This window comes from Sus scrofa, chromosome 15 (genome assembly GCF_054392235.1).
Source record: "Sus scrofa isolate SSC_HxYL_T2T_F1_AM1 chromosome 15, Sscrofa_HxYL_maternal_Yorkshire_Landrace_v2.0, whole genome shotgun sequence".
NCBI classification, from domain to species: Eukaryota; Metazoa; Chordata; class Mammalia; order Artiodactyla; family Suidae; genus Sus; species Sus scrofa.
This window is the reverse complement of record NC_139397.1, coordinates 146,543,860-146,568,192: the sequence shown is the minus strand read 5'-3', so window position 1 is coordinate 146,568,192 and position 24,333 is coordinate 146,543,860. Positions and strand designations below refer to the sequence as shown.

Below are 24,333 nucleotides of genomic sequence, written 5' to 3'. Positions count from 1 at the left end.
AAGTACCTGGCAGCCTCTCCGGCGGGCGGCTGGGTGCCGAGGATGGAGCACCCCCAGCCTGACTCCCCAAGGAGGTTAGAAAGGAGGAAGCTGGGGCTGGAGGGGGGAAGGGACTTGCCCAAGGTCACCCGGCTCGTCCACTGGCCTGGCCTTGCTCTTGCTGCGGCCACCCTCCCCCCTGGCAGAGGAGGCCCTGCTCCCTTCTGCCCAGAGTCTGGCGCAGGGTGGGGGCTGGGGTCCTCCGAGGCCCTGTGCCACTGGGAGCCGTGCTGGTGGCAGGGCTTCAGTCTGACCCAAGTGGTTCTGCCCTAATAAAGCCCGGCTGGTTGTGGCCCACTCTTCCCCATCTTTGTTTACAGCGCTTCCATGCAAACACACTCGAGAGCTTTCTGGGAACCCAGAGCGTTCTTGGAAAGACAGGATTGTCGCGAGACCACCAGGGGGGGATGGTCCCCGCTTGGCAGATGACCGCACACGTGCCCTTGACTTTCAGTCTCCATGAGCCCCTCTCTCCAGGAGATAACGAGAGGAACCTCTCCATTATTTTCTTTCTTTCTTTTTTCCTTTTTTTGTCTTTTCTAGGGCCGCTCCCGTGGCATGTGGAGGTTCCCGGGCTAGGGGTCTCATCGGAGCTGTAGCCACCGGCCTACACCACAGCCGCAGCAACACAGGATCCGAGCTGAGTGTTCGACCTACACCACAGCTCATGGCAATGCCGGATCCTTGACCCACTGAGCAAGGCCAGGGATTGAACCCGAAACCTCATGGTTCCTAGTCGGATTCGTTAACCACTGCGCCACAACGGGAACTCCACTACATTATTTTCAAGAGCTGTCTTAGCCAAAAAAGTATTAAACATCCCTTCCTTTGTGTTCCGAAAATGTACCAGGTTTCTGAGACATGCATCTACCCTCGTGTATTTGAAAAATAGCTATCAAGTGCCGGGTGAGTGTTTTCTGGGCACTCTGCATCGTTTATTTCATTGAAGCCCCATAATAACCTTATGAAGTAGGTCTGTTGTCATCCCCATTTGATGGATGAGGAAACAGAGGCATAGAAACTCTAAGCGTCGGCGTTCCCATCGTGGCTCAGCGGTTAATGAACCCGGCTAGCGTCCATGAGGACATGGGTTCGATTCCTGCCCTCGCTTAGTGGGTAAGGATCTGGTGTTGCCGTGAGCTGTGGTGTAGGTGGTGAACATGGCTCAGATCCCATGTGGCTGTGGCTGTGGTGTAGGCCGGCGGCTACAGCTCTGATTGGAGCCCTAGCCTGGGAACCTCCATGTGCCACAGGTGCAGCCCTAAAAAAACAAACAAAACAAACAAACAAACAAAAGGTCTAAGCATCATGCCCCCCAATAGCCAAACATAAAACAACTTCTGGGAGCTCACACATCTGCTTCTGTGGCTCAGTGGGTTAAGAACATGACTAGTATCTATGAGGATGCAGGTTTGATCCCTGGCCTCACTCAGTGGGTTAAGGATCTGGTGTTGCCATGAATTTCAGCATAGGTTGCAGACATGGCTCAGATCTGGCTTGGCTGTGGCTGTGGCAGCAGTTCCAATTCGACCTCTAGCTCAGGAACTTCCATATGCCGCAGGTTCATCCATTAAAAAAAAAAAGAAAAAAAAAAGAAAAAAAAAACTTGTCCCTGAAAATGTACCTAACAGCCTCTCTGAGCTGGGACAACATGTTGTAACCCCTTGGAAAGCACCAGGCTCTAATGAGGGAACTTTTGCATTTTTACCAAAAGTTTCAGAGTGAATTGAGTACCAACACCCTGGGGAAAGGTGCTCAGTGGCCTGGCTTGACCCCAAGAAGCAGCTCCCCCTGGGCCAGAGGGTGCCAGGCTAGCCCATGGCAGGTGTCGCCCCTGAGCAGTTCACAGCTATGAAGAACCCCACTGGCCCAAGTAGGGCAGCTCTTGGAGAAAACTCATAGGCCAGTGAGCGAGAGGCAACACGGGCTTCAGAAGGGGAATCAGGCCAGATAGGTCTATAAGAATTTGGTCTCAGACTTCCCTAGTCGCTCAGCAGGTGTTAGCACTGCTCTGTCATGGGTTCGATCCCTGGCCTGGGAACTTCCACATGCTGCAGGCATGGCCAAAAATAAAAATAAAAATCTAGTCTCTGAGGGGAGAAATATACTTATGGATTTTTTTTTTCTTTATAAGTCTAGACTCTTAAAAATGCGACCCTCTTTGGACATGGAACCAGGGTCAGAACTACAGAGTCAAAGGGGAAAGTTTTACTCAGATTAACTTCGTTTCAAACCCCAGCTCCAGCTCTGAGCTGTGGGACCTTGGGCAAGTTACTCACCATTGAGGGCTTCCCGTTTCTTCATGTTTAGATCCAATTTGTCATAATCTCTGTCTCAGGGCAGCTGTGAGGAGAACTGATATCCTGTACTTGAGAACAGGCTGTTTATAAGTCTTCTATTTTTTTAGTCCAAATGGACCAAGAAGGGTTTAAACTTTCAGTTCCCACATGTGGTTCCCTCAATTAAGAGTGTGAGCTGGTCCCTCCAACCTTGAGTGTTTGGAATCTCTCTCCCTTTTTATTTTTTTTCCTTAAATGGCCACACCATCAGCATATGGAAGTTCCTGGGCCAAGAATCAAATCCGAGCCATAGCTGTGACCTGAGATGATGCAGTCAGATTATTATTTTTTTCTTTTTTTTTTTGGGCTGCACCTGCAGCATAGGGAAGTTCCCAGGCAAGGGGTCAAATCGGAGCTGCAGCTGACAGCCTGAGCCACAGCTATGGCAACACCGATCCAAGGTTCATCTGTGATCTTCGCCAAAGCTTGAAGCTATGCTGGATCCTCAAGTCACTGAGCAAGGCCAGGAATCAAACCTGCATCCTGGTGGATGTTAGTCGGGGTTTTTTTTTTTTTTGCTTTCTAGGGCCGCATCCGCAGCACGTGGAGGTTCCCATGCTAGGTGTTGAATCTGAGCTGTAGCCACCGGCCTACACTACAGCCATAGCAATGCAGGATCCGAGTTGAGTCCGAGAGCTACACCACAGCCCATGGTAATGCCGGATCCTTAACTCACTGAGCGAGGCCAGGGATCGAACCTGCATCCTCATGGACACCAGTCAGATTCGTTAACCGGTGAGCCATGATGGAAACTCCTAGTCAGGTCCTTAACCCTCTGAATCACAATAGGAACTCCTGCAGTGAGATTCTTGACCCACTGTGCCACAGTGGGAACTCCAGAAAAATCTAGCATCTCTTAACTTTTTTGCAGACACATGCTCTCCTGGGAATCGTTTTTCAAGATTTGTAATAATTGTGAGCCCGTTGGGACAAGCCACCCCCTTACCCAACGCAGGGCTCCCCTGTGCCCGCATGAGCTGGCAGCCCCTCTCTGACACTGGTACATTTGAAGCAGCCTTGAGCCCCTGGGTGGCAGGGACTGCTGTGCTTTGTTTCACCTACTTGGCACCTGCATTGTCTTCCAGGGCCTGTGGCTGCCCCACGTTGGGGGGAATCTGCCTTTTTGCACCCCGAAGGCCTGCAGGCTCACCTGACCCAAACAGGAAGAGTGCCAGGGTGGGATCCAACCTCACAGCATCCGGAGTCTTACCCAGGGTAGGGGGTCCATCAAGTGCCACAAAGAAGGGAGTTCTTGTCATGGCTCAGTGGTAACGAAACCAACTAGTATCCATGAAGACACCAGTTCAATCCCTGGCCTCGCTCAATGTGTTAAGGATCCAGCGTTTCCATGGGTTGTGGTGTAGGCCACAGACAAGTCTCAGACTCTGTGTTGCTGTGGCTGGGGTGTAGAAACCCTAACCCTAACCCTAACCCTAACCCTAACCCCTAACCCCTGACCCTAACCCTAACCCTGTGCTACAGCTCTGATTTGACCCCTAGCCTGGGAGCTTCCATATGCTGCAGGTGCAGCCCTAAAAAGCAAAAAAAAAAAAAAAAAAAAAAAAAAAATCATGAAACTCCTTGAAACTAAACCAGAACTAAGGTACTAAGTGGTAAAGGGACATTTTATTTGTAACTGACTCATACGCTCCAGAAAAATTGTGTGTGCCTGCACACACACACACACACACACACACACACACACACACACAGAGAGAGAGAAAAGGATTTGAGAAATAAAAAATTTCAACTTTTGGGGAATCCTTTCAACTTTTTTGTAGGTCTGAAACTGTGCCAATATAAAAGGCTAAAAAGTAAATAAAGCAAAAACACTAAGGTAAACACAGCAAATCATTGTGGACTAACATTCCCAAGTTTTTTGTTTTTTTTTTTTTTTTTGCTTTTTACGGCCCCACCCGAGGCATATGGAGGTTCCCAGGCTAGGGGTCCAATTGGAGCTACAGCTACCAGCCTGCACCACAGCCACAGCAACACAGGATCCAAGCCACATCTTCAACTTATACCACAGCTCATGGCAACACCGGATCCTTAACCCACTGCACGAGGCCTGGGATTGAACCCTTAACCTCGTGATTCTGAGTCAGATTCATTTCTGCTGTGCCACGGTGGGAACTCCTCTTTTTTTTTTTTTTTTTGAAGAATTTTATTATATTTATCGTTGTGCAACCATCATCACAGCCCAATTTTACGTTTCCATCCCAAACCCCCATCCCATCCGTCCCCACCCCAAATCTGTCTCCTTTGGTAACCATAAGTTTTTCAAAGTCTGTGAGTCGGTTTCTGTTCTGCAAAGAAGTTCATTGTGTCCTTTTTAAGAACACCCTCTCCAGCATTTATTGTTTGTAGACTTTTTGATGATGGCCATTCCAGCTAGTGTAGGGCGATACCTCCTAGCAGTTTTGATGTGCATTTCTCTAATAATGAGTGAGTTGTTCTTGGCCATCTGTATGTCTTCTTTGGAGAACTGTTTGTTTAGATCTTCTGCTGATTTTTTGATGGGGTTGTTTGTTTTTTGGTTTTTTTTTTTTTTTTTTTTGGTGTTGAGCTGCAAGAGGTGTTTATATGTTTTGGAGATGAATCCCTTGTTGGTCACTTCATTTGCAAATATTTTCTCCCATGCTGTGGGTTGTCTTTGTTTTTTTTAGTTACCCTTGCTGTGCAGCAAGCTTTCAGTTTAATTAGGGGCCACTGTTTTACTTGGGGAGGGGGCTCATTTCTGTGAGCAGAGCCAGGCCGGGGACGCGGGGGAGTGTGGATGACCACACAAGCCTCATGACTTACCCAGTGCCCCCCACTCTCGGGGGCATAGACCTTTCCTCGTCCCTCTTGGCCGTGACCTGGATCAAGCCCAGGTGAGCAGAGCCAGGTAGCAAGGTCTCTGACCTGGGGAAGTGCCCAGGTAAGCGTGGGGACGCTCCTGCTCTGGATGTGTGCTGTTCCCAGCTCTCCAGGTTTGCTGAGCCTGATTACGAGTGGGTCCAGGCTGCAGAACAGCTCCTCCCTCCCATCCAGGGCCTCAGTGTCCCCAGGCTCATCTCGTCCTCCTTGGCTCATCCCCAAGAGCAGAGGGCAGTAAAGTAGGGTGATGGGGGGTTTGGGGCCTTCTAGGAGTCAGCAAGAGCCCGGAGGGAGGGGGGCTTGTCTCGTGTCTCAGGCCCAGTGAGCTCTGCACACGCTCTAGGACCTGGGACATGTGCCCACCAGCTCCTGGAGGTCCCAGCTGCCTTCCCTTGGCAGATTTGCTGCCCTGTGGAATTGGGTCCTTGGTACCCAGGTCTGGGTAGATGTCTACCAGCTAAGGTCAGGAGACTGAGATAAACACCCAGAAAAGCTGGCATCCATCTCTTCTAGACCTCAGCCCTGTGAGAGTCCCCAGATACACGTGGCCCCAGGGAAGCCACCTCCGGATAGAGAGGGAGGCAGCAGATGTCATGGGGTACTGATGGGACATGCTGCTGGGGAGTATCACACCCAGGTCCCCGAGCCTGGGACACCCAAGACCTTCTGGACAGTGCTACAGCCATGATGGCCCCTGGGCTTCTCCTTTTGGGGGCGGGGGGTAACGCTTTTAGCCTGATGTGGTCTTGCATGGCTGTCAATGCAGCCAGCTCTAGGAATTCCTGATGGGCAGGAGCCATCTGGCAGACATAAGGTCCTTCCCCATCCTTCCCTGGGCTCGAAGCACCTCCAAAGGGTACCCTAACCCGTACCCTAACCCTAACCCCAAAGGGTCCACAGCGGGTTAGAGGCTGCTCAGAATCTGTGCAAAGTAGTCATGGTGGCGTGTGAGTGTGTGTGTCCCTATTAGGGGGCGTGGGGCTGGGCAAGCCTCATTATCACAGGCTAAGTGCTGTCTGTGACCCCAGGGTGTGTTGTTCCCAGCGGTGAAGCTGCCTGCTCCTCACTGCTCATCTGACGTGGCGGCAGCTCCAATCTTGAAGGTGCCAGACAGCTTTAAGCGTCTGAAGCTGAACAGTTAACCCTGGGGGACAGCCAGAATCCTCACCCCCCAAGGACATGGGGACCATGTGCCCCTGTGCTGCCTGCACCCTCCCTGTGCCAGGGGCTGTGTTTACACGTGGAGTTCCAGGGAAGGCGGCCTGGTGGAGACTCTGGAGAGGGTCTAAGTCCCCTCCGCCCAAGGCCAGACCATGACTCATGGGGAGGGGGCGGGGCAGAGGAAATCTGTGGGAAGAAGCTCTCGCCTCCGGTTGTCACTAAATGGAGATTATCCCACCCGAATCCCACCGGGATCCCATCTTCCATTCTTGAGGGCCGGCCCTGTGCCAGCCCCATGCTATCTTTGCAGTCTGTGGCTCAGAGCATGCACACGACAGTGGGAAAAATGGTTCCACCTGCTAGAGGAAGGGGGACCCAGGCATAGGGACACCCAGGCTTTTCCCCTTCCTGCAGCCCTCAGCAGCCTTTCTGGGGCCTGGGGTTTGTACTTAACCCTTCTCTGTGCTTCTCAACATGTGATTCTGGGGTGTGGGGCTCTCTGGAGGGGATGTGTCAAAGATGAGGATTTCTGGACCTTACTCAGACTAAGTAAATCAGACCCTGGAAGAGGCCCAAGAGCCAGCCTTTCAGCCTGTGAGATCCATGCTTCTAGGCTCTCTAGCAAATTCCTGATGAAATAGATTCAGCTATGTGATAAATTCATTTGAGTAAAAAAAAAAAAAAAAAAAAGCTTCAGCTAAGGAGCTGGTTGGAGGAGGGGGCGGAACAGGGAAGGTGCTTCCTACTGGGTTGGCAGATGCACAATCTGGGGGAGCAGGAGGAGGCTGGGCTCCTGACATTCACCCCGCTCTCCTCTTTTCTTTCTTTCTTTCTTTCTCTCTCTCTCTCTCTCTTTCTTTCCTTCCTTCCTTCCTTCCTTCCTTCCTTCTTTCTCTCTCTCTCTCTCTCTCTCTCTTTCTTCCTGCTGCACCTGCAGCATGTGGAAGTTCTCAGGCCAAGGCTCTCACCCGAGCTACAGTTGTGACAATGCTAAGTCCTTAACCGCTAGGCCACCAGGGAACTCCATGTGGTTCCTCCCTCTCTACACTTCTCTCCCTTGTGTGGACACCTGTGGTAGGTGAGGGGGTAGGGGGAACATCTGAATGGCTGGGAGGTATTTGGGGTGGGAGAATATATAGTGAGGGGGAGACCAGGAAGGCCAGTGGGGTTGGGGGGGTCCAACACCAGGCTTTGGGGTTCTTTTTCAGAAGGGAGTGGGGAGGGCCCTGCAGAAGGTTTTCGGGTAGAGGAATGCCATTGGTGGGGGCTCAGGAAGATGCCTGGGCTGTGGGAATCCAGACTGGAGGGAGGATGGAGATTCCTGCCACAGCCCTGGGAGGACACAGAGGTCCTGGACTCAGGGGCTAGAGGACCTGAAAGGGGGGTGGCTGGAAGTGGGGGTACAGACTGCTGTCCTGAGCAGAGAGAAAGAGAGAGAGAGAAAAGAATCCCGGTGGGAAGCCTAGGAGGAGGGATGGGACTCTTTGTGGCTTGTCGACCTGGAGGGGCTGCTGGGATGACCTTGGAGGTGCATTTGAAACATGGGGAAGGAGTTCCTGCTGTGGCGGACCAGTGGCCTCTTAGGGAGTGCTGGGAGGAAAGTTTGATCCCTGGCCAGGCACAATGGGTTAAGGACCTGGCGTTTTCACAGGTGCAGCTTAGGTTTCAGTCGTGGCTCAGATCCGATCCCTGACCTGGGAGCTCCATAGGCTGTGGTGCAGCCATCAAAAGCAAGCTAGCAAGCAAACAAGCAAGAGTGTAAACCCCCTGTAAAGTAAAGTGGGTTGTGGCGAGGTTTCCAGGAGGTGAAGGTGCTCTTGGAAGCGCCCCATCAAATACTTAGAAACACAATTGCTACGATTTGGATGGGTGGGAGGGCCCTCCAAACGGCTGTGTCGGGGTTCAGCCGCGGGGTGGGCTGCGGGGGCGCCACTGCCCCCTGTTGGCCATCCTGGCCAGAGCGCCCCCGGCCCCCGACAGGCGGGGCAACACGCGGGCTGCTCCGGGCTCCGCCGGCGTCAGTCTGCCAGTCGGCTCGCTGCTGGCGCCGCGTCTGTCCATCGATCAGTCAGTCCTTGGACGCCCGCCCCATGCTCGGTGGGTGGGCTCCCGGCTCCTGGATCTCGCGGGCCGCAGACGGCATGGTAGGTGAGCGGGATGCCGGCGTGGGCACGGGCGCGGCAGCTGGATCGCGCCGCCGGGCGGGGAGGGCGCGGGGCAGGGTCTCCTTAGGGCGGTAGGGATCCGAGGGCGCGTCGGGGCGACCCCTCCCCGCGGGACTCGCAGCCTCCCGGTGTTTTTCTGTCTTTTGCCGGTCGCGTACGCCGCAGGGCTGGGGGGCTCCCATGCGGCGACTTTTCCTGGGGCCGTAGGGAGCCTCTCTCCAACCCGGATCGACGACGCCTGCGTGTTCCCAGCTCATCTCCGCTGTCCCCACTCGCATCACGCAGCAGTCCGGGTAGGGAGTGCGGGTCCAGCGGCGGGAGCAGGAAGAACCTTGAAGTGAATGAAGATGCGCCTGATTCCAAGGCGCGGGGATTGGGTGTAGGAGAGGCAGGGAGGCTGGGGGAGGCTTCTGGGGGGAGGCTTTGGTGAGAAGGGAGCTACTCGGCATTAAGGATACTTGGGATCTGGGGAGAGAGAAGGACCTGAAAAAGAAAGTTGAACGGTGGGAGCGCAGGTACGTGGACAACGGGCAGCCCCAAACCCCAATCCAAGGAGTGGATGTGGAACTGAAGGATCCAGGAACCAAGCCTGAAAATCGCCACTGCTCAGAGGGGAGGGGAGGTGGTGGTGGTGGTGGCGGTGGCGGACTTGGGGAACAGGCTCAGAGGGCAGCTCGGGGTCTTTCTGGCCAGGCCACATGTCGGGCAGAATCCTGCTCAGCCCCTGTCTCATATCCCTAGATCGTCCTTCCCTTGTCCTGTGGGAAGTAAGGATCATGTTACCGGCATTGAAGCTGAGCACCTGAAATGTATCAGGCACTCTCCTGAGAACTTCATTCTCTGATTTAATCTTCCCAGAAATTATATGGTGGGCTCTATCGACCTACCCATTTTACAGATGAGGAGGCTGAGGCACAGTAAGGGCGTGTCACAAAAGAGGGTGGCAGAGCTCGCATTTGACCCCAGGCCAGTCGTTTAGCTCCATGGCCTGGGTCCACACCTGCTCTATCTGGTGAACTGGCAAAGAGATGGGGAGCCAGAGAGAGGGATCCCTGGAACTGGCAGTGTCCAGGGTGTCAAATATTTCCACGTTGAACCGTTCAGAGAGCAGAAACAGGAGCCAATTTTTGAATCAGCGCTCCAGGTTTTGGCTCCTTCACTCCCTTGCTTGATCCCCACAGTGACTCGGTCCTTATAGTGAGGCGATGTAACCAGGACCTTCTGTGCGTTGGGCAGGCCCTGTGTTAATATTTTCCAGGGATTAAATGCCTGGATCCTTGTGATATGAAAACAGTCACAGAGAGGTTACCATGCAAATGGTGCCACAGCTCGGAACTGGGGAGGCTAGATTTGAATCCAGGGAGCTGTTTCCAGAGCCCCTGCTTTTAAAAACTATGTGATACTGTGCACTGTACCCATTTTACGGAGGCCCAAACTGAGCATCTCTCCCAAAGTCTGTGGCTTTAAAGGGGAGAGACCCAAGGGGAGACTGCTGATGGTGTAGCCCATGTTTGAGAGTCTGTCGCTATTCAAAAGTTTCTACAGATTGTGATTCTTTTTTTTTTTTTTTTTTTTCTGAACCCATGGTATGCAGAAGTTCCCAGGCCAGGGATCAAACTTGTGCCACAGCAACGATAATACCACAGCAGTGACAACACTGGATTGTTTAACTCCTAGGCCAACGGGTGACTCCACATTGTGAAATTTAAAATTGAAGTCCCTCGGAGTTCCCGTCATGGCTCAGGGGAAACGAATCCGACTAGGATCCATGAGGTTGCAGGTTCCCTGGCCTCACTCAGTGGGTTAAGGATCTGGCGTTGCCGTGAGCTGTGGTGTAGGTTGCAGATGCGGCTTGGATCCTGAGTTGCTGTGGCTGTGGCGTAGGCTGGCAGCTGAAGCTCCAATTGGACCCCTACCCTGGGAATCTCCATATGCCGTGGGTGAAGCCCTGAAAATAAAAAAATAAATAAAATAAAATAAAATTGAAGTCCCATTTTGTAGCATCTTTAAGATGTCCTTTTTTACCTCTCTGAAATTGTGATGCATCTCAAAATGGATGGCAGAGTTTTTCCTTCTCAGCAGCTCATAAACTAACAGCCCTCTGGGTTTGGGGGCACCTTTGGTTTGATGAATGAGGACAGAACCAGGTTCCCTGAGTGACTTTTCTGGTTGTCTCTCTCTTCTGTTCTGCAGGATCCTCTCTGCCTCAATTGCTCCATCCTCCCTGGAAACGGGCCCCTGGGTGCAAGGAGCTCGGAGACTTGCAATGACAGCAGGGTCCTGGGGCCCTTTGATCTTGAGGACTTGAACTTGACCCATGAGGAGCTCAGGCTCAAGTACCTTGGGCCCCAGCAGACAGAGCTGTTCATGCCCATCTGTGTCACCTACCTGCTGATCTTCGCAGTGGGCACCGTGGGCAACGGGCTGACCTGCACGGTCATCCTGCGCCACAGGGCCATGCGCACGCCCACCAACTACTACCTCTTCAGCCTGGCCGTGTCGGACCTGCTGGTGCTGCTCGTGGGCCTGCCCCTGGAGCTCTACGAGATGCGGCGCAACTACCCCTTCCTGCTGGGCACTGGCGGCTGCTACTTCCGCACGCTGCTCTTCGAGACCGTCTGCCTGGCCTCAGTGCTCAATGTCACGGCCCTGAGCGTGGAGCGCTACGTGGCCGTGGTGCACCCGCTGCGGGCCAGGTCCGTGGTGACGCACGCCCACGTGCGCCGCGTGCTCGGGGTCATCTGGGGCCTCGCTGTGCTCTGCTCTCTACCCAACACCAGCCTGCATGGCCTCCAGCAGCTGGAGGTACCCTGCCGGGGGACGGTGCCCGGCTCCGCCGTGTGCACCCTGGTCCGCCCCAGAGCCCTCTACAACCTGGTGGTGCAAACCACCACGCTGGTCTTCTTCTGCCTGCCCATGGCCACCATCAGCGTGCTCTACCTGCTCATCGGGCTGCGGCTGCGGCGGGAGAGGCTGCTGCTGCTCCGGCAGGAGGCCAAGGGCAGGGCCAGGACTAGCGACAGCCGCAGGCTCCAGGGGCTGCAGAATAGGAATCGGACGCAGGTGACCAAGATGCTGTGTAAGTGTTGCTGCCGGGAAGAGGGGCAGAGCCAGGCCCTGGGAACGAGGCTGGGGCTTCCAGGGGCCTGGGGGGAGGGGCCGAGTGTCTGGGTTTGTGATGGAGGCTGAGTGTGCTGTGCGGTGTGGAGTAACCCCCCGCCCATGTGTGCATGCACAGGCCTTTAGATTACCTGTGAGAAGCTGACACCAAAGGTAAATGTTAATTGTTCATGGCAGGATTGCCTACATAATTGTGGGGCCATTGCAAAAGGAAAATTTGGGGTCCTCTGTTAAAAAATCATTAAGGATATCAAGACGGCAATAGTAGAGCTGCCGTCTTGACCCTTCCAAGGTCAGGTCCATGTGCAAAGACACAGGTGGCATGAATGGAGCCAGCTCTGGCTCATGGAACCACCCACAGACAGGGCAGAGGCATGTGGTGGGGCTCCAGGATGACAGAGCTGTCCATGGGATCTGGACCCTCCAGGTCTCTCATCTTTGCTCCTAAGGATGTCTTGGCTCTGCTTTCCTACAGCAGCCTGGCAGGCACGACAGTGGGCACAGAGTTCCCCTTCCCTATGGAACTAACTGTCCTCTTCCTTTAGAGGCTATTGAAAATCCCAGGGAAGCGTCATGGCTCAGTGGTTAACAAACCCGACTAGTACCCATGAGGATGCAGGTTCAATCTCTGGCCTTGCTCAGTGGGTTAAGGATCTGGCATTGCCGTGAGCTGTGGTGTAGGTCGCTGACATGGCTCAGATCCTACGTTGCTGTGGCTGTGGCGCAGGCCAGCAGCTGTAGTTCCTAGCCTGGGAACCTCCGTGTGAAGCGGGTGTGGCCCTAAAAAAAAAGAAGGAAAAAAAAAAAAAAAGAAAATCCCAGGGAAGGATTCTGATTGGCGGGCTAGGTCATGGCCTCCTACCTGGCCAGAGTGTCAGGATGCAGAGGTGAGCAGCCCCCACAAACCCATGTGCTGGGATCCGGGGGTGGGGGGTGGGGCAAAGTCCCAGAAGAAGGGGAGCAGGGTGCTGGAAAGGCAAGGTGATGCATTTCCTCCACACTCTGTCCGTGGCTTCCCGAGGACCAAGGAGTGACCATGATTAAAAGAGGTCATCAGGAGGCGTGTTTGCGAGGCCCGGGGTGCAGAGCAGAGGAGGCTCAGGGCAGACATGTGGGCCGGGGCCAGCCAGGGCATGCGCAGCTGGCTTGAGGCTCTGGATCATTCTGTGGCCTCAGCCTGGTGCTTTTTCAAAGACAGTGGTTCTGGAGAAGCCAGACAAGCTGATGCTAAGCCAATCCTGGTTCCCTTTCCCATCCCACCCTGTCCCACAGGGCCTTAATCAGGTAGGTGGGGATGAGCCAGGGCAGGACACGGCTGGCGAAACCGTGGGATTCTGGCCAGCTTACTGGGGACTGCCCCATTCCCAGAGAGAGGCCCTCTCCTCTCATCCCCCAGAACAGTGTCCCAGAACCTGGAGTCACTGGTACAGCATCCCAAGATGGGACTGACCTGGAGCTCCGTGATTGCCTCCTGCACTACAGACCCCCTGCCCTATCCCCCCGGGGTCTCCTATTCCCCTGCCCTTGGGGGCCAAGGGTGCTCATCCAGGATGGCTCTTGTCCTGGGAAGGTGGGCAGTTTCCCTAAGACCACCTTGCTTGCTGGCCTGGGGCTCTGGCTTTCTGCTCGCCCTCCCTCCCTCTTCACTTTCTGAGGGTCTGCTGTGCACCAGGCTGTGTGCTGGGTGTATTGAAAGCAACCTCTTGACTGAAATCCAGGATTATGAAGAGAACCATGCCGGCTGGAAGCGAGAAGGTACTGCAGGGGTGAGTTGGAGAAGCAAACCCAAGAAACAAAAATCAAGGCAGACCCGGAGTTCCCGGCATGGCTCAGTGGTTAATGAACCCGACTAGTATCCGTGAGGATGCAGGTTCGATCCCTGGTCTCGCTCGGTGGACTAAGAGTCCAGTGTTGCTGTGAGCTGTGGTGTGGGTTGCAGATGCGGCTCGGATCTGGTGTGGCTGTGGCTGTGGCGTAGGCCAGCAGCTGTAGCTCCTATTTGACCCCTAGCCTGGGAACCTCCATGTGCTGCGGATTCAGCCCTAAAAAGGCAAAGGCCAACAACAACAAAATCAAGGCAGACCCAAGAGACCCAAGGATGGGTGTGGTTAAGACCTGGGCTGGAGGGAAACCTGGGAGAAAGAGCGGAAAGAGTGAGGGCTTGGCTGGCCTGGTCTGCCTCTTTTTTTTTTTTTTTTGTCTTTTTGGGGCCACACCCGTGGCATATGGAGGTTCCCAGGCTGTGGGTCTAATAGGAGCTACAGCTGCTGGCCTACACCACAGCCACAGCAATGTGGGATCTGAGCCATGTCTGTGACCTACACCATAGCTCGTGACAATGCTGGATCCCCAACCCACTGAGCAAGGCCAGGGATCAAACCTGCATCCTAATGGATATTAGTTGGGTTCATTAACCACTGAACCAGGACGGGAACTCCTGTCCCGCCTTTTGTGAGGGGGTGCTGTCAAGAAAAGGGGAGTTAACGTAGGGCAGGATATTCAGCGGAGCCCAGGAGAGCGGGGGGTCTGGGGGCTGAGCAGGCTTTTAGGGCAAAGGCAGGCCAGTGTGTTCGTGTGTGTGTGTGTGTGTGTGTGTGTGTGTGTGTTGGGGGGGTGTCATCTCATTCTCTCTCTCCATAACCTCCCTACCACTGTCTGAGGGCCCCATTCTCCTGCTTCTCTCTGCTTACACATCAGCAGGCACGGCCTCCGAGTGTCACCCAGAGTGGGCTCAGTCACTCGGTTCCACTCCCACGGTGAGAGAATCAGATCAGGCCAGCCTATCTCGGGTGTCCCCGCCTCATCCAAGGCACCCCCCCCACCCACCCAGTCAGTGACAGGGGTGAGAGCAGCAGTCTCTAAAGGGGTGCGATCAGCGCAGGCCACCTTCCAGAAACTTCCAGATGGACAGTGGGCATGGGAGGGGTGGGTGTGGGAGGGGAGAGGGGGTGAGAAGGGGCGGCCCGCTCTGAAGCCCGGGGCGGGCAGCTGAGGGGGCTCCCTCTCTGCCCGCAGTTGTGCTGGTCGTGGTGTTCGGGATCTGCTGGGCCCCGTTCCACATCGACCGCCTCATGTGGAGCCTCGTGTCCCGCTGGACCGGGGGCCTGCACGTGGCCTTCCAGTACGTGCACGTCCTGTCCGGCGTCTTCTTCTACCTGGGCTCGGCCGCCAACCCTGTGCTCTACAGCCTCATGTCCAGCCGCTTCCGGGACACCTTCCAGGAAGCCCTGTGCCTGGGCACCCGGTGCCGCCACCGCAGGCCGCGCTACAGCTCCCACAGCCTCAGCAGGGTGACCGTGGGCAGCACCCTGTGTGACGTGGGCTCCCCGGGCAGCAGGGTCCACCCACTGGCCGAGAACGGGGGCTCAGAGGGGCAGCAGGTGACAGACCCCTCCTGAGAGGAGCCCAGGCAGCGCCACCCCAGGGCCCAGAGGGCCACACCCAGCTGTGGGGGCCGCATCTGCCTCCCCTGCAGGGGCATCTTCATGGTCTGACCCCCTTGTGCCCACTTAGCCTAGAAACTGATTCCTGCCCCCACCTGTGGATCAGAAGGACTAGGAGGTTGCTGTGGGCACGCCAGCCCCCAGACCCCGGGTTACGATCCTGTGCCTGTAGGAACATGGGCATGGGCTCCATCTGAGGACCCTGCACCCCACCCTGGTCTCTGAAGTGTTTCAGCAGGGCCCCACCTTTCCTTTCACTTCTCACCCGAACTTCTGCGAGTGCTGGCCCCTTCCGTCCGTCCATCCGTCCGTCCGTCTCTAGCTCTTGGCCTCCACCTGGGCCCCTCCTCTGATCTGACCCCCCCAGTTGGCTTGTTCTGCTCTGGGATCGCCACCTGGTGGAGCCGCTGGGTGACAGCTGTGCCAAGGACCCAGGGGCCCTGGTTCCTATCTCAGGCCCGCCGCCACCACCTCGCCCTGTGACTTCAAGCAAACCGCCTCGCCTTACAAGTCCCTTGTCTGCAAGATGAAGGGGGCCCTGACCTTCTGCAGTGTCGCGCTTTGGCACGTTAGCTGTGGTTTTCCGTGTGCGTACAGAAGCCACTGCTTGTCACAAAACAGATGCCCTCAGATTAACAAGACGGAAATGACTTGACATCCTTGCCACTCCCCGGCCCTTACTCACCCCGATTCCACGTGCTCGCCCCCCTCAAGAGCCACTCAGGAAACATTCTCTGCTTGTTCTAGAGCAAGGGCCACTTGCCACCAACCACGGGACCTCGTGTGAGCAGAGGCCCCTACCTGCCTCTGTCATCACCTCCTCACAGACTAGTTCAAGGGCTCGAGGTGAGCAGGGCCTTGGGCCCAACCGGCCAGAGAACCTCTGGGGGCAAGAGACATGGGCCCCACCTGGGCAAGTCCCATGAGGACTGCTTGGGGCCCAGCGAGGTGAAGAGACAGAGGGGTGAGTCCTAAAGCAGAGCGCCCTCCTGAATCCCCATGGGCAGGTCGGCGCTCAGTCAGGACTCCGTGAATGGCTGGAACTTGTGCTGTTGCAGTCCTTGGACTCCGTCCTCCTGCTGAGAGGAGACAGCACCCTGGCCTCCCTGGCGGGGAACTGCAGGGCACCCAGGGAGCTGCTGGGCCTGCGGGCCAGGTCCTGCCTGCGGACTCCCCAGCTCCGGCCCCAGGTTCCCTGCCTGCAAAGTGGAGGAGATTGTACCAAGCCACGTACAATGTCCTGGAGTTTCTGACCTTCGATTCAAAAATAACGAACACTTATTTAAAAAAAACTGGCAAGTACACATAAGCAAAAATGAAGAGTTTTAAATAATTAAAAACCACTCTTGCTTGGGGCGGGGGAGGGGGAAAATGGAAAGTGGTTTAATGGGTATAGTTTCAGTTTTGCAAAATGAAAAAGTTCTGGAGATTGGAGGCAAAACAGTGTGAGTATGCTTGAATGATATTGAATTATACACCTAAATGGTTAAAACGGTAATTTTTATATTATATGTATTTTACCGCAACTTTTTTTTAAAAGAAAGGATTAAGTCTAGGAGTTCCCATTATGGCTCAGTGGAAATGAATCGTGAGGATGTGGGTTCGATCCCTGGCCTCACTCCGTGTATTAAGGATCCGACGTTGCCATGAGCTGTAGTGTATGTAGGTCAGAGATACGGCTTGGATCTGGCATTGCTGTGGCTGTGGTGTAGGCTGGCTGCCTAGATGCCATGGGTGCAGCCCTAAAAAGAAAAAAAAAAGAGGGAAAGGATTAAGTCTAAAGGAAAGGAAAAATTAAAAATCACCCAGAGCTTTCTTCTCCAGAAGCAACCACTGTATGTAAGACAGATTCGAGAAAGGAGCTTGTGAAAAGAGGCTGTGCAGAGCTATGAGAACCCAGTATCAACACTGAAATGAACCTGCCAAGTTGCTCCCAAAGACTAACTGTGGACTCCCTGGGGCCTCTCGTAAGAGATAGTTAGAGATGGCATCTCCTGATGCTTTGGTCAGAGCACATTTTTTTTTTTCTTTTTCTCTCTTGTCTTTTTCGGGCTGCACCCGGGGCATATGGAGCTTCCCAGGCCAAGGGTCAAATCAGAGCTGTAGCTTCCGGCCTATACCACAGCCACATCAACACCAGATCTGAGCTGCATTTGCAACCTACACCACAGCCCACAGCAACGCCAGATCCTTAACCCACTCAGCGAGGCCAGGGATCAAACCCACAACCTCATGGTTCCTAGTCGGATTCGTTTCCACGGCACCACGATGGGAAGTCCTGGTCGGAGCACATTTGTGAGGAGGCTGCTGTGGGCAGAGAAGCGCTGGGCAGCTTGAGGCAGGTGGGGGGTGCAATTTATCAGAAGGCACAGGTCTCAGTGTAAACCTGACGTATGTCTCTCAAGTGTCTCCACGACATCAGTGGATGGGTCCCCTGTGTCATGAGCCGCTGCTTACCGTGGAGAGTGGGAAATGGCAGCTCTGGGCTCAGCCTTTGAGAAAAAGGGATGGAGGTGCCAAGGCCAGCCAGCAAGCTCCCATTCTCTCCTGGCGGCCGCATCCTCTGCAACTTGCCCTCTGCACGGGTCAGGGTGGTGACAGCACTGCCAAGGGCTGACTGCTACTCCTAAGGCAGGAGGAGTCCTCAACTCTTCGTAAGGATCTGGTTCATCTGGGGTTCCGGTCACCTCCCATCCTGGCTAGAGTGACCCGCATCCCTTTTCTTCCCATGTTCCAGAATTTGGGCCCTAGTGTCGACTCCACTCCCGCCATTATCCTGGGTGATGTGTGAGTCCACGTGGATGGCCCACTGCTGCCCTGGTGTCGGTTCCTGACCTTTCCTGCAGCTCTGGACACTCTCCTCCACTCTGGCCTCTTAGCCCCTTGGTCACATCTTCACCGCCAGGACCCCCAGGAGTTTCCTGCTGGAAATGCAAACTCTTGCCTCCTTTTGCTCTGTTGCTGTAGATGTGCTACCTGTATTCTTTAAGCTCACCTAACTTTCGGGTTCCCAGCGGCTCTGCTTCCTCCCAGTCCATCAGCTTCCTCTGATCTCCCTTTCCCACGGGTCCTAGATCATATTGCCCATCACACACACACACACACTGGTCTCTCTCTGCCAGTACTTCTGAGGGCCAGGGTGAACATGCCAGAATCACCCTTTGCTTCTTAGAACAAAGGTTTAGTTTCTGTGGGAACTCCAAGTCCAAGATGAGTCTCATCAACAAGCAAAGCTGCATTTGCCCACCCTTCCTTCTGTTCAGAATCGGCTCAGGAAATATCAAGGAGGCAGCTCTTCATATCTATTCTTACATAGTCAGATGCCGCTTCCAAATCGGCGCTGACATCTGGGAGCCCATCTCAGTTTTGCCCCCTTGGCAGACTCTTCCTCTTTCCCCGTTCTTGTCTTTTCTAACGGATCCGCCAAGTTTTCTTTGTCCCAAGCTTCCTTGTAGAGAGGACTTGCCTTTTTGGAGGGCTCCCTAGTACCTGGACTCCCTTCCCATGGAGGGGAATTCCTCAGTGTGTGACCTGGTGGGGGACCAAGCCCAGGCTCCTACTGCAGAAGCAGAAGGGGTTCTGGACACGCTGCACCACTGACATCATCACCGTTTGACCCATGACTTGCATCAGGCAGCCGGATGGTCCCACCCGGGACTTCCATCTGGAGCAAGTGATGCTAAGACCCATGCCAACAGGGCAGACGAGTCCAGGGCAGCAGTGCTAATAGCAGCATCCTGTCCAGGCTGTTCCCGGGATCCTGCTAGCCAGCCCGCCTTGGCTTCTGCCCATTTCCTCTGCCAGGTTTTCCAAGCTTCCTGTTGTTCTGAGCTACTAAGAGCCTTTCAATAAATTCTTCTTCTGCTTCAGTTCACCAGAGTTGTTTGCTGTTGATTGCAACCAAGAACCTTAACAGATCCATTGACCACTGGTGTGAAGTTTACACATTTTGTTCTTCTAGTGATTGTCTTTGCATATTTCTAAGATGGGTAGCCCTGGAGTTCCCGTCATGGCTCAGTGGTTAACGAATCTGACTAGGAACCATGAGGTTGCGGGTTCGATCCCTGGCCTTGCTCAGTGGGTTAAGGATCCAGCGTTGCCGTGAGCTGTGGTGTGGGTTGCAGATGCGGCTCGGATCCAGCATTGCTATGGCCGTGGCGTAGACCAGCAACTGTCTCTCCGATTCGACCCCTAGCCTGGGGAACCTCCATATGCTGTGGGAGTGGCCCAAGAAATATCAAAAAGACAAAAAAAAAAAGACAAAAAAAAAAAAAAGAAAAGATGGGCAGTTCTTATCATTGATTGCTTTAAAGTCCCAAGCTACAGTTGTAATACTTTTTTTTTTTTTTTTTTTGTCTTTTCTGGGGCCGCTCCTGCAGCATATTGGAGGTTCCCAGGCTAGGGGTTGAATCCGAGCTGTAGCCACCAGCCTACGCCACAGCCACAGCAACGCGGGATCCGAGCCGCGTCTGTGACTCACACCACAGCTCACGGCAACACCAGATTTTTAACCCACTGAGCAAGGCCAGGGATCGAACCCGCAACCTCATGGTTCCTAGTCGGATTCACTAACCACTGAGCCATGACGGGAACTCCTGTTATACTTAATATCATTCTCCTTCCCTCTCATTCTGTGTTTATTCTTTATCATTATTATTTTTTCTTTTTGGCCACACCCAGCAGCATGCAGAAGTTCCTAGGCCAGGGATCTAAACCACAGTACAAGAGTGACAACACCAGATGCTTAACTTGCTGTGCTACCAGAGAACTCCTCCCTCTGTTTTAAAACAATTTCTTTTTTTTTTTTTTTTAAGAGGCAAGAACGATGACAGATTTAAGGACTTGGATCTTAGAAACATATTTACATTTTTCTAGCAATCTAATCCTCTTCACAAAAATGATAGATAGTATGCTTCTTCTGTCAAAGCAGTAGAGGATAGAGGTGGTGAGCAAGGACTCTGGTCAGGCTGGCTGGGTTTGAATCCTGGCTCAAAAGTAAGACCAGCCTCAGGCCAGAGTCAGACTGAACTGAAATGTACTGACATTTCTCTATTATTATTATTTTTTTAAAAGGGCTGAACCCATGGCATACGGAAGTTCCCAGGCTAAGGCTTTAATCAGAGCTACAGCCAGTGGTTAACAAATCCGACTAGGAACCATGAGGTTGTGGGTTCAATCCCTGGCCTCGCTCAGTGGGTTAAGGATCTGGCGTTGCCGTGAGCTGTGGTGTAGGTTGCAGATGTGGCTTGGATCCAGCGTTGCTGTGGCTCTGGCATAGGCCAGCGGCTACAGCTCTGATTAGACCCCTAGCTTGGGAACCTCCATATGCCGCAGGTGAGGCCCTCAAAAAGACAAAAGACAAAAAAAAAAAAAAAAAAATATGACACAGGGCATCCCCTGGTGGCTCAGTGACTTAAGGACCTTCCATTGTCACTGCTGTGACTCAGGACACTGCTGTCATGGGTTTGATCCCTGGCCCGGGAACTTCTGAGTACCATAGTCGTGGCCAAAATAAATAAATAAAATAGGGTACAAGTAAACCTATCTATGAAACAGAAACAGAATCACAGACATAGAAAACAGACTTGTGGTTGCCAAGCCGGTGGGGGGAGGGCGAGGGAGGGACTGGGAGTTTGGGGGGAGTAGGTGCAAACCAGCACATTTAAAAAGGATAAGCATCAAGGTCTTACCGTATAGCACAGGGAACTAGACCCCCTCTCCTGGGATGGACTGTGATGGAAAAGAATATTAAAAAGAATAGACGTAGAGCTGAGTCATTTTGCTGTACAGCAGAAATTGACACGACATTGTAAATCAACTATATATATATTTTTAATTAACATAAAAAAATTTAAAAAGGAGAATTTTTACCTCAACTGGAAAGTGCCAAATTTCTCTCCAGGTGTTTGTAAGGAGGGGGTTCAGGATATACGACCTCAAAATACAGCTCCTTGGTATAGTGAGTATCTTCAACCAAATGCATTGGAAAAACCGCAGGTGCAGGGGGGACTCTCTGAAACAAGGTTGAGACCCTCCTGTGAGAGGTGCCTCCCCTCGACCCAGAGAAAAGCATTCTTTTCTCCAAGACTGAGCGACACCAGGAGGACTCTGAACAAAGAGACCTTGTATTTTTCCCCGGTCACCACATCTTTACCGCACACGCCTTCCCGTCCTATCACATTTTTTCACACCCTCCACTCATCACATCTAGCAAAAACACTCAGATTTACCCAGTTCGTCAGGTCTTCCTTATAAAGTCTCCTGCGTCACCTAAAATTGAAATAAATTTATATGTTTTTCTCTTATTAATCTGCCTTTTGTTACCAGACTCCGGTCAAAAATTTAGACAGGTAGAGGAAAAAGGTATTTTTCCTCCTCTCTGGTATACACTAACAGTTTGTTAGGAGTTCCCATCGTGGCGCAGCAGAAATGAATCCAACTAGTATCCATGAGGATGAAGGTTCGATCCCTGGCCTTGCTCAGTGGGTCATCGGTCATGGCATTGCCGTGAGCTGTGGTGTAGGTCACAGACTTGACTGGGATCCCCCGTTGCTGTGGCTGTGGTCTAGGCTGGCCGCTGGAGCTTTGATTCCACCCCTAGCCTGGGAACTTCCATATGCCACAGGTGCGGCCCTAAAAAAGCAAACAACAACAAAACAATTTGCTTTTTCACTTGTTTCCTCACAATCCCAAAACAATTTAAGTGAAATGGTTTTAATTTCTGTTAAATTGATGGATACAAATGGTACCACATTACTGTTTTAAATTTTATTTCCCTAGTGGTTTAGCATCTCTTCATATCTTTTAGTGCTACCTAAATTTCTTCTGAAAATTTTCATATCCTCTACCCATTTTTTTTTTTTTCCCTAGGGCCGCACCCACGGGCATATGGAGGTTCCCAGGCTAGGGGTCTAATCAGAGATGTAGCCACCGGCGTACGCCAGAGCCACAGCAACACCGGATCCAGGCCAAATCTGCGACCTACAGTTCATGGCAAAGCTGGATCCTTAACCCACTGAGCGAGGCCAGGGATCGAACCTTGTCCTCATGGACACCACTTGGGTTTGTTTCTGCTGAGCCACCATGGGTTCCTCTACCCGTTTTTATCTTTTTATTATTGGAGTTTTCATATTCTGATAGTCAATTTTTATTAATACATATTACAAATATTTCTTCCCAATTTGTTCCTTAATTTTTAATTTTTTTCTTTGGTCACCCTGCAGCGTATAGATTTCCCAGGCCAGGGATCAGATCCAAGCCACAGTTGCGACCTATTGCAGCAACGCCGAATCATTTAACCCACTGTACCAAGCTGGGGATCAAACCTGCCTCCTGGCACTGCAGACACCAAAGATCCCATTGTGCCACAGTGGGCACTCTTGTTCCTTATATTTTAAATTTGTTATTATAGAGACTCTTGCATTCAAAAGTTTTGTATTGTAACTTGACCAAATCTGTCATAATTTTGCCCTTCATCTTAAGAGTGACATCCATGGAGGAGTTCCCACTGTGACTCAGTGGGTTAAGAACCCGACTAGTATCCATAAAGCATGCAGGTCTGATCCCTGGCCCTACTCAGTGGGTTAAAGGATCTGGCGTTGCTGTGGCTGTGGTGTAGGCCGACAGCTGCAGCTCCGATTCAATCCCTAGCCTGGGAACCTCCATATGCCACGGGTGCAGCCCTAAAAAGAAGAAAAAAAGTGACATCCATAAGTTACTACAGATTTTAATAAAAATGCTTCTTAAGTTTTGCCATCAGATATTTATTTTACATTTTCACAGATTAGCTTTATCTAAGATGATGTGTTTTTCCTTAGTCTGTTTGTCATTATTGACTCATCTTGAGGCAGCTTGCATTCCAGAGATAAATCCTTTTAGTCAATACTCTTAGTATATTCAATGAGATACCAAATCTAGGATAGGTAGGCAAATCATTCCTCTTCTCCTTCCTTCCCAATATGGGACTTTCTGAAGCTAAGACAAGGGCAGGGGTACTTACTCAGAACCACCCTCCCCCACCCTAACACATAATATCCCAAAGTGCCCCTTTTCAAATCCCCACTAGTATTGGGTCTAATAGGGTTAATAGTCACTAAGAGAGCACATGATAATGACTATTAAAGAAACTAGGAGACCATTTAGTAGTTGAAAATCAATGGCCTCAGCTGAATTTAACCTGTGAAGCTCAGTTTCCTTAAATGTAAAATGAAACTATTAACAAAGTCGTAAGTTTGTAAAGTCCATGATTAAATGTATGAAAAGCAAGAGTTCCCCGGTAGCTCAGCTAGTTAAGGAGCCACATTATCACTGCTGTGGCGCTAGTCACTGCTGTGGCAAGGGGACTTCCACATGCCACAGGTGCTGCCAAAAATACCATCCCTCCCCCAACCAAAATGTATGAAAAGCAACCAAGTACAGTGCTTGGCACAAAACAGGAGTTCCCATCATGGCTCAGTAGTTAACCAACCCTACTAGTATCCATGAGGAGGCAGGTTCAATCCCCAGCCTTGCTCAGGGGGTTAAGAATCTGGCTGCTGGGAGCTGGGGTGAAAATTGCAGAGGCTCTTTGGATCCAGGGGTTGCTGTGGCTGTGGAGTAAGCCTGTGGCTACAGCTCCAACTGGACCCCTAGCCTGGGAACATCCATATGCCGCGGAAGCCGCCCTTAAAAAAACAAAACAAAAGTATTGTTTTAGCTGTGACCATTACTACTCTCACTAACTGCTTTGATGGCCGCTTTGGAGCGGATGGGCAGAAGGAGCGGTTCTTTGCGGTCAAGAGGCCAACTACCGTGTCCGGCCTCCGCTCCCTCTCCCCGCTGTCAGGCCTGCACCTCCTTCCAAGTGGAAAACGGCGATAAAATCAACACGTACTCCATTGAATGCGTGGCTGCTAATGGATTAACGGATGCGAGCTTGAGCGCCTGAAACCGGCCCAGGTTCACCAGCCCGCAGTAAGTCGATGTTTTGGTGACTCCTGGTTACCCTCTACAGCTCCACCAGAACGTGTCAGTTGTTCCGCTTATAGCGGAACTCGCGCCCAGTCCTCCCGCCACCTGGGCGTAAATGCCAGGATCCCACCGGACCAATCCACCACCTCCTGCTGGCGTCTGACCAACGTGTCCGCCCTGCGCGCAAGCGCGGCACCTGTTGCCCGGCTTGAGACCCCGCCCCTAGGCTCGCGCACCGCCCACCCCACCCGGATTGCG

At 52.7% G+C, this 24,333-nt stretch overlaps 1 protein-coding gene and 1 long non-coding RNA gene across 4 annotated transcripts; one reads left to right on the top strand and one right to left on the bottom strand.

The window, feature by feature from the left end:
• The first annotated feature begins 5,171 nt into the window (after nt 1-5,171).
• On the top strand, nt 5,172-19,000 carry NMUR1 (neuromedin U receptor 1). Of its 3 annotated transcripts, NM_001315714.1 has the most exon segments (5): nt 5,172-5,251; nt 8,358-8,542; nt 8,729-8,856; nt 10,757-11,642; nt 14,699-15,081. In NM_001315714.1, coding segments are annotated over 5 exon segments (1,662 nt in total).
• LOC106506397 (uncharacterized) lies at nt 16,610-24,249 on the bottom strand. The gene is made up of 4 exons (XR_014830243.1): nt 23,999-24,249; nt 20,998-21,139; nt 20,817-20,856; nt 16,610-16,868 (listed from the first exon to the last, which is right to left on the bottom strand). It is a non-coding gene; the product is annotated as an uncharacterized LOC106506397 (long non-coding RNA).
• Between the last annotated feature and the right edge of the window lie 84 nt (nt 24,250-24,333).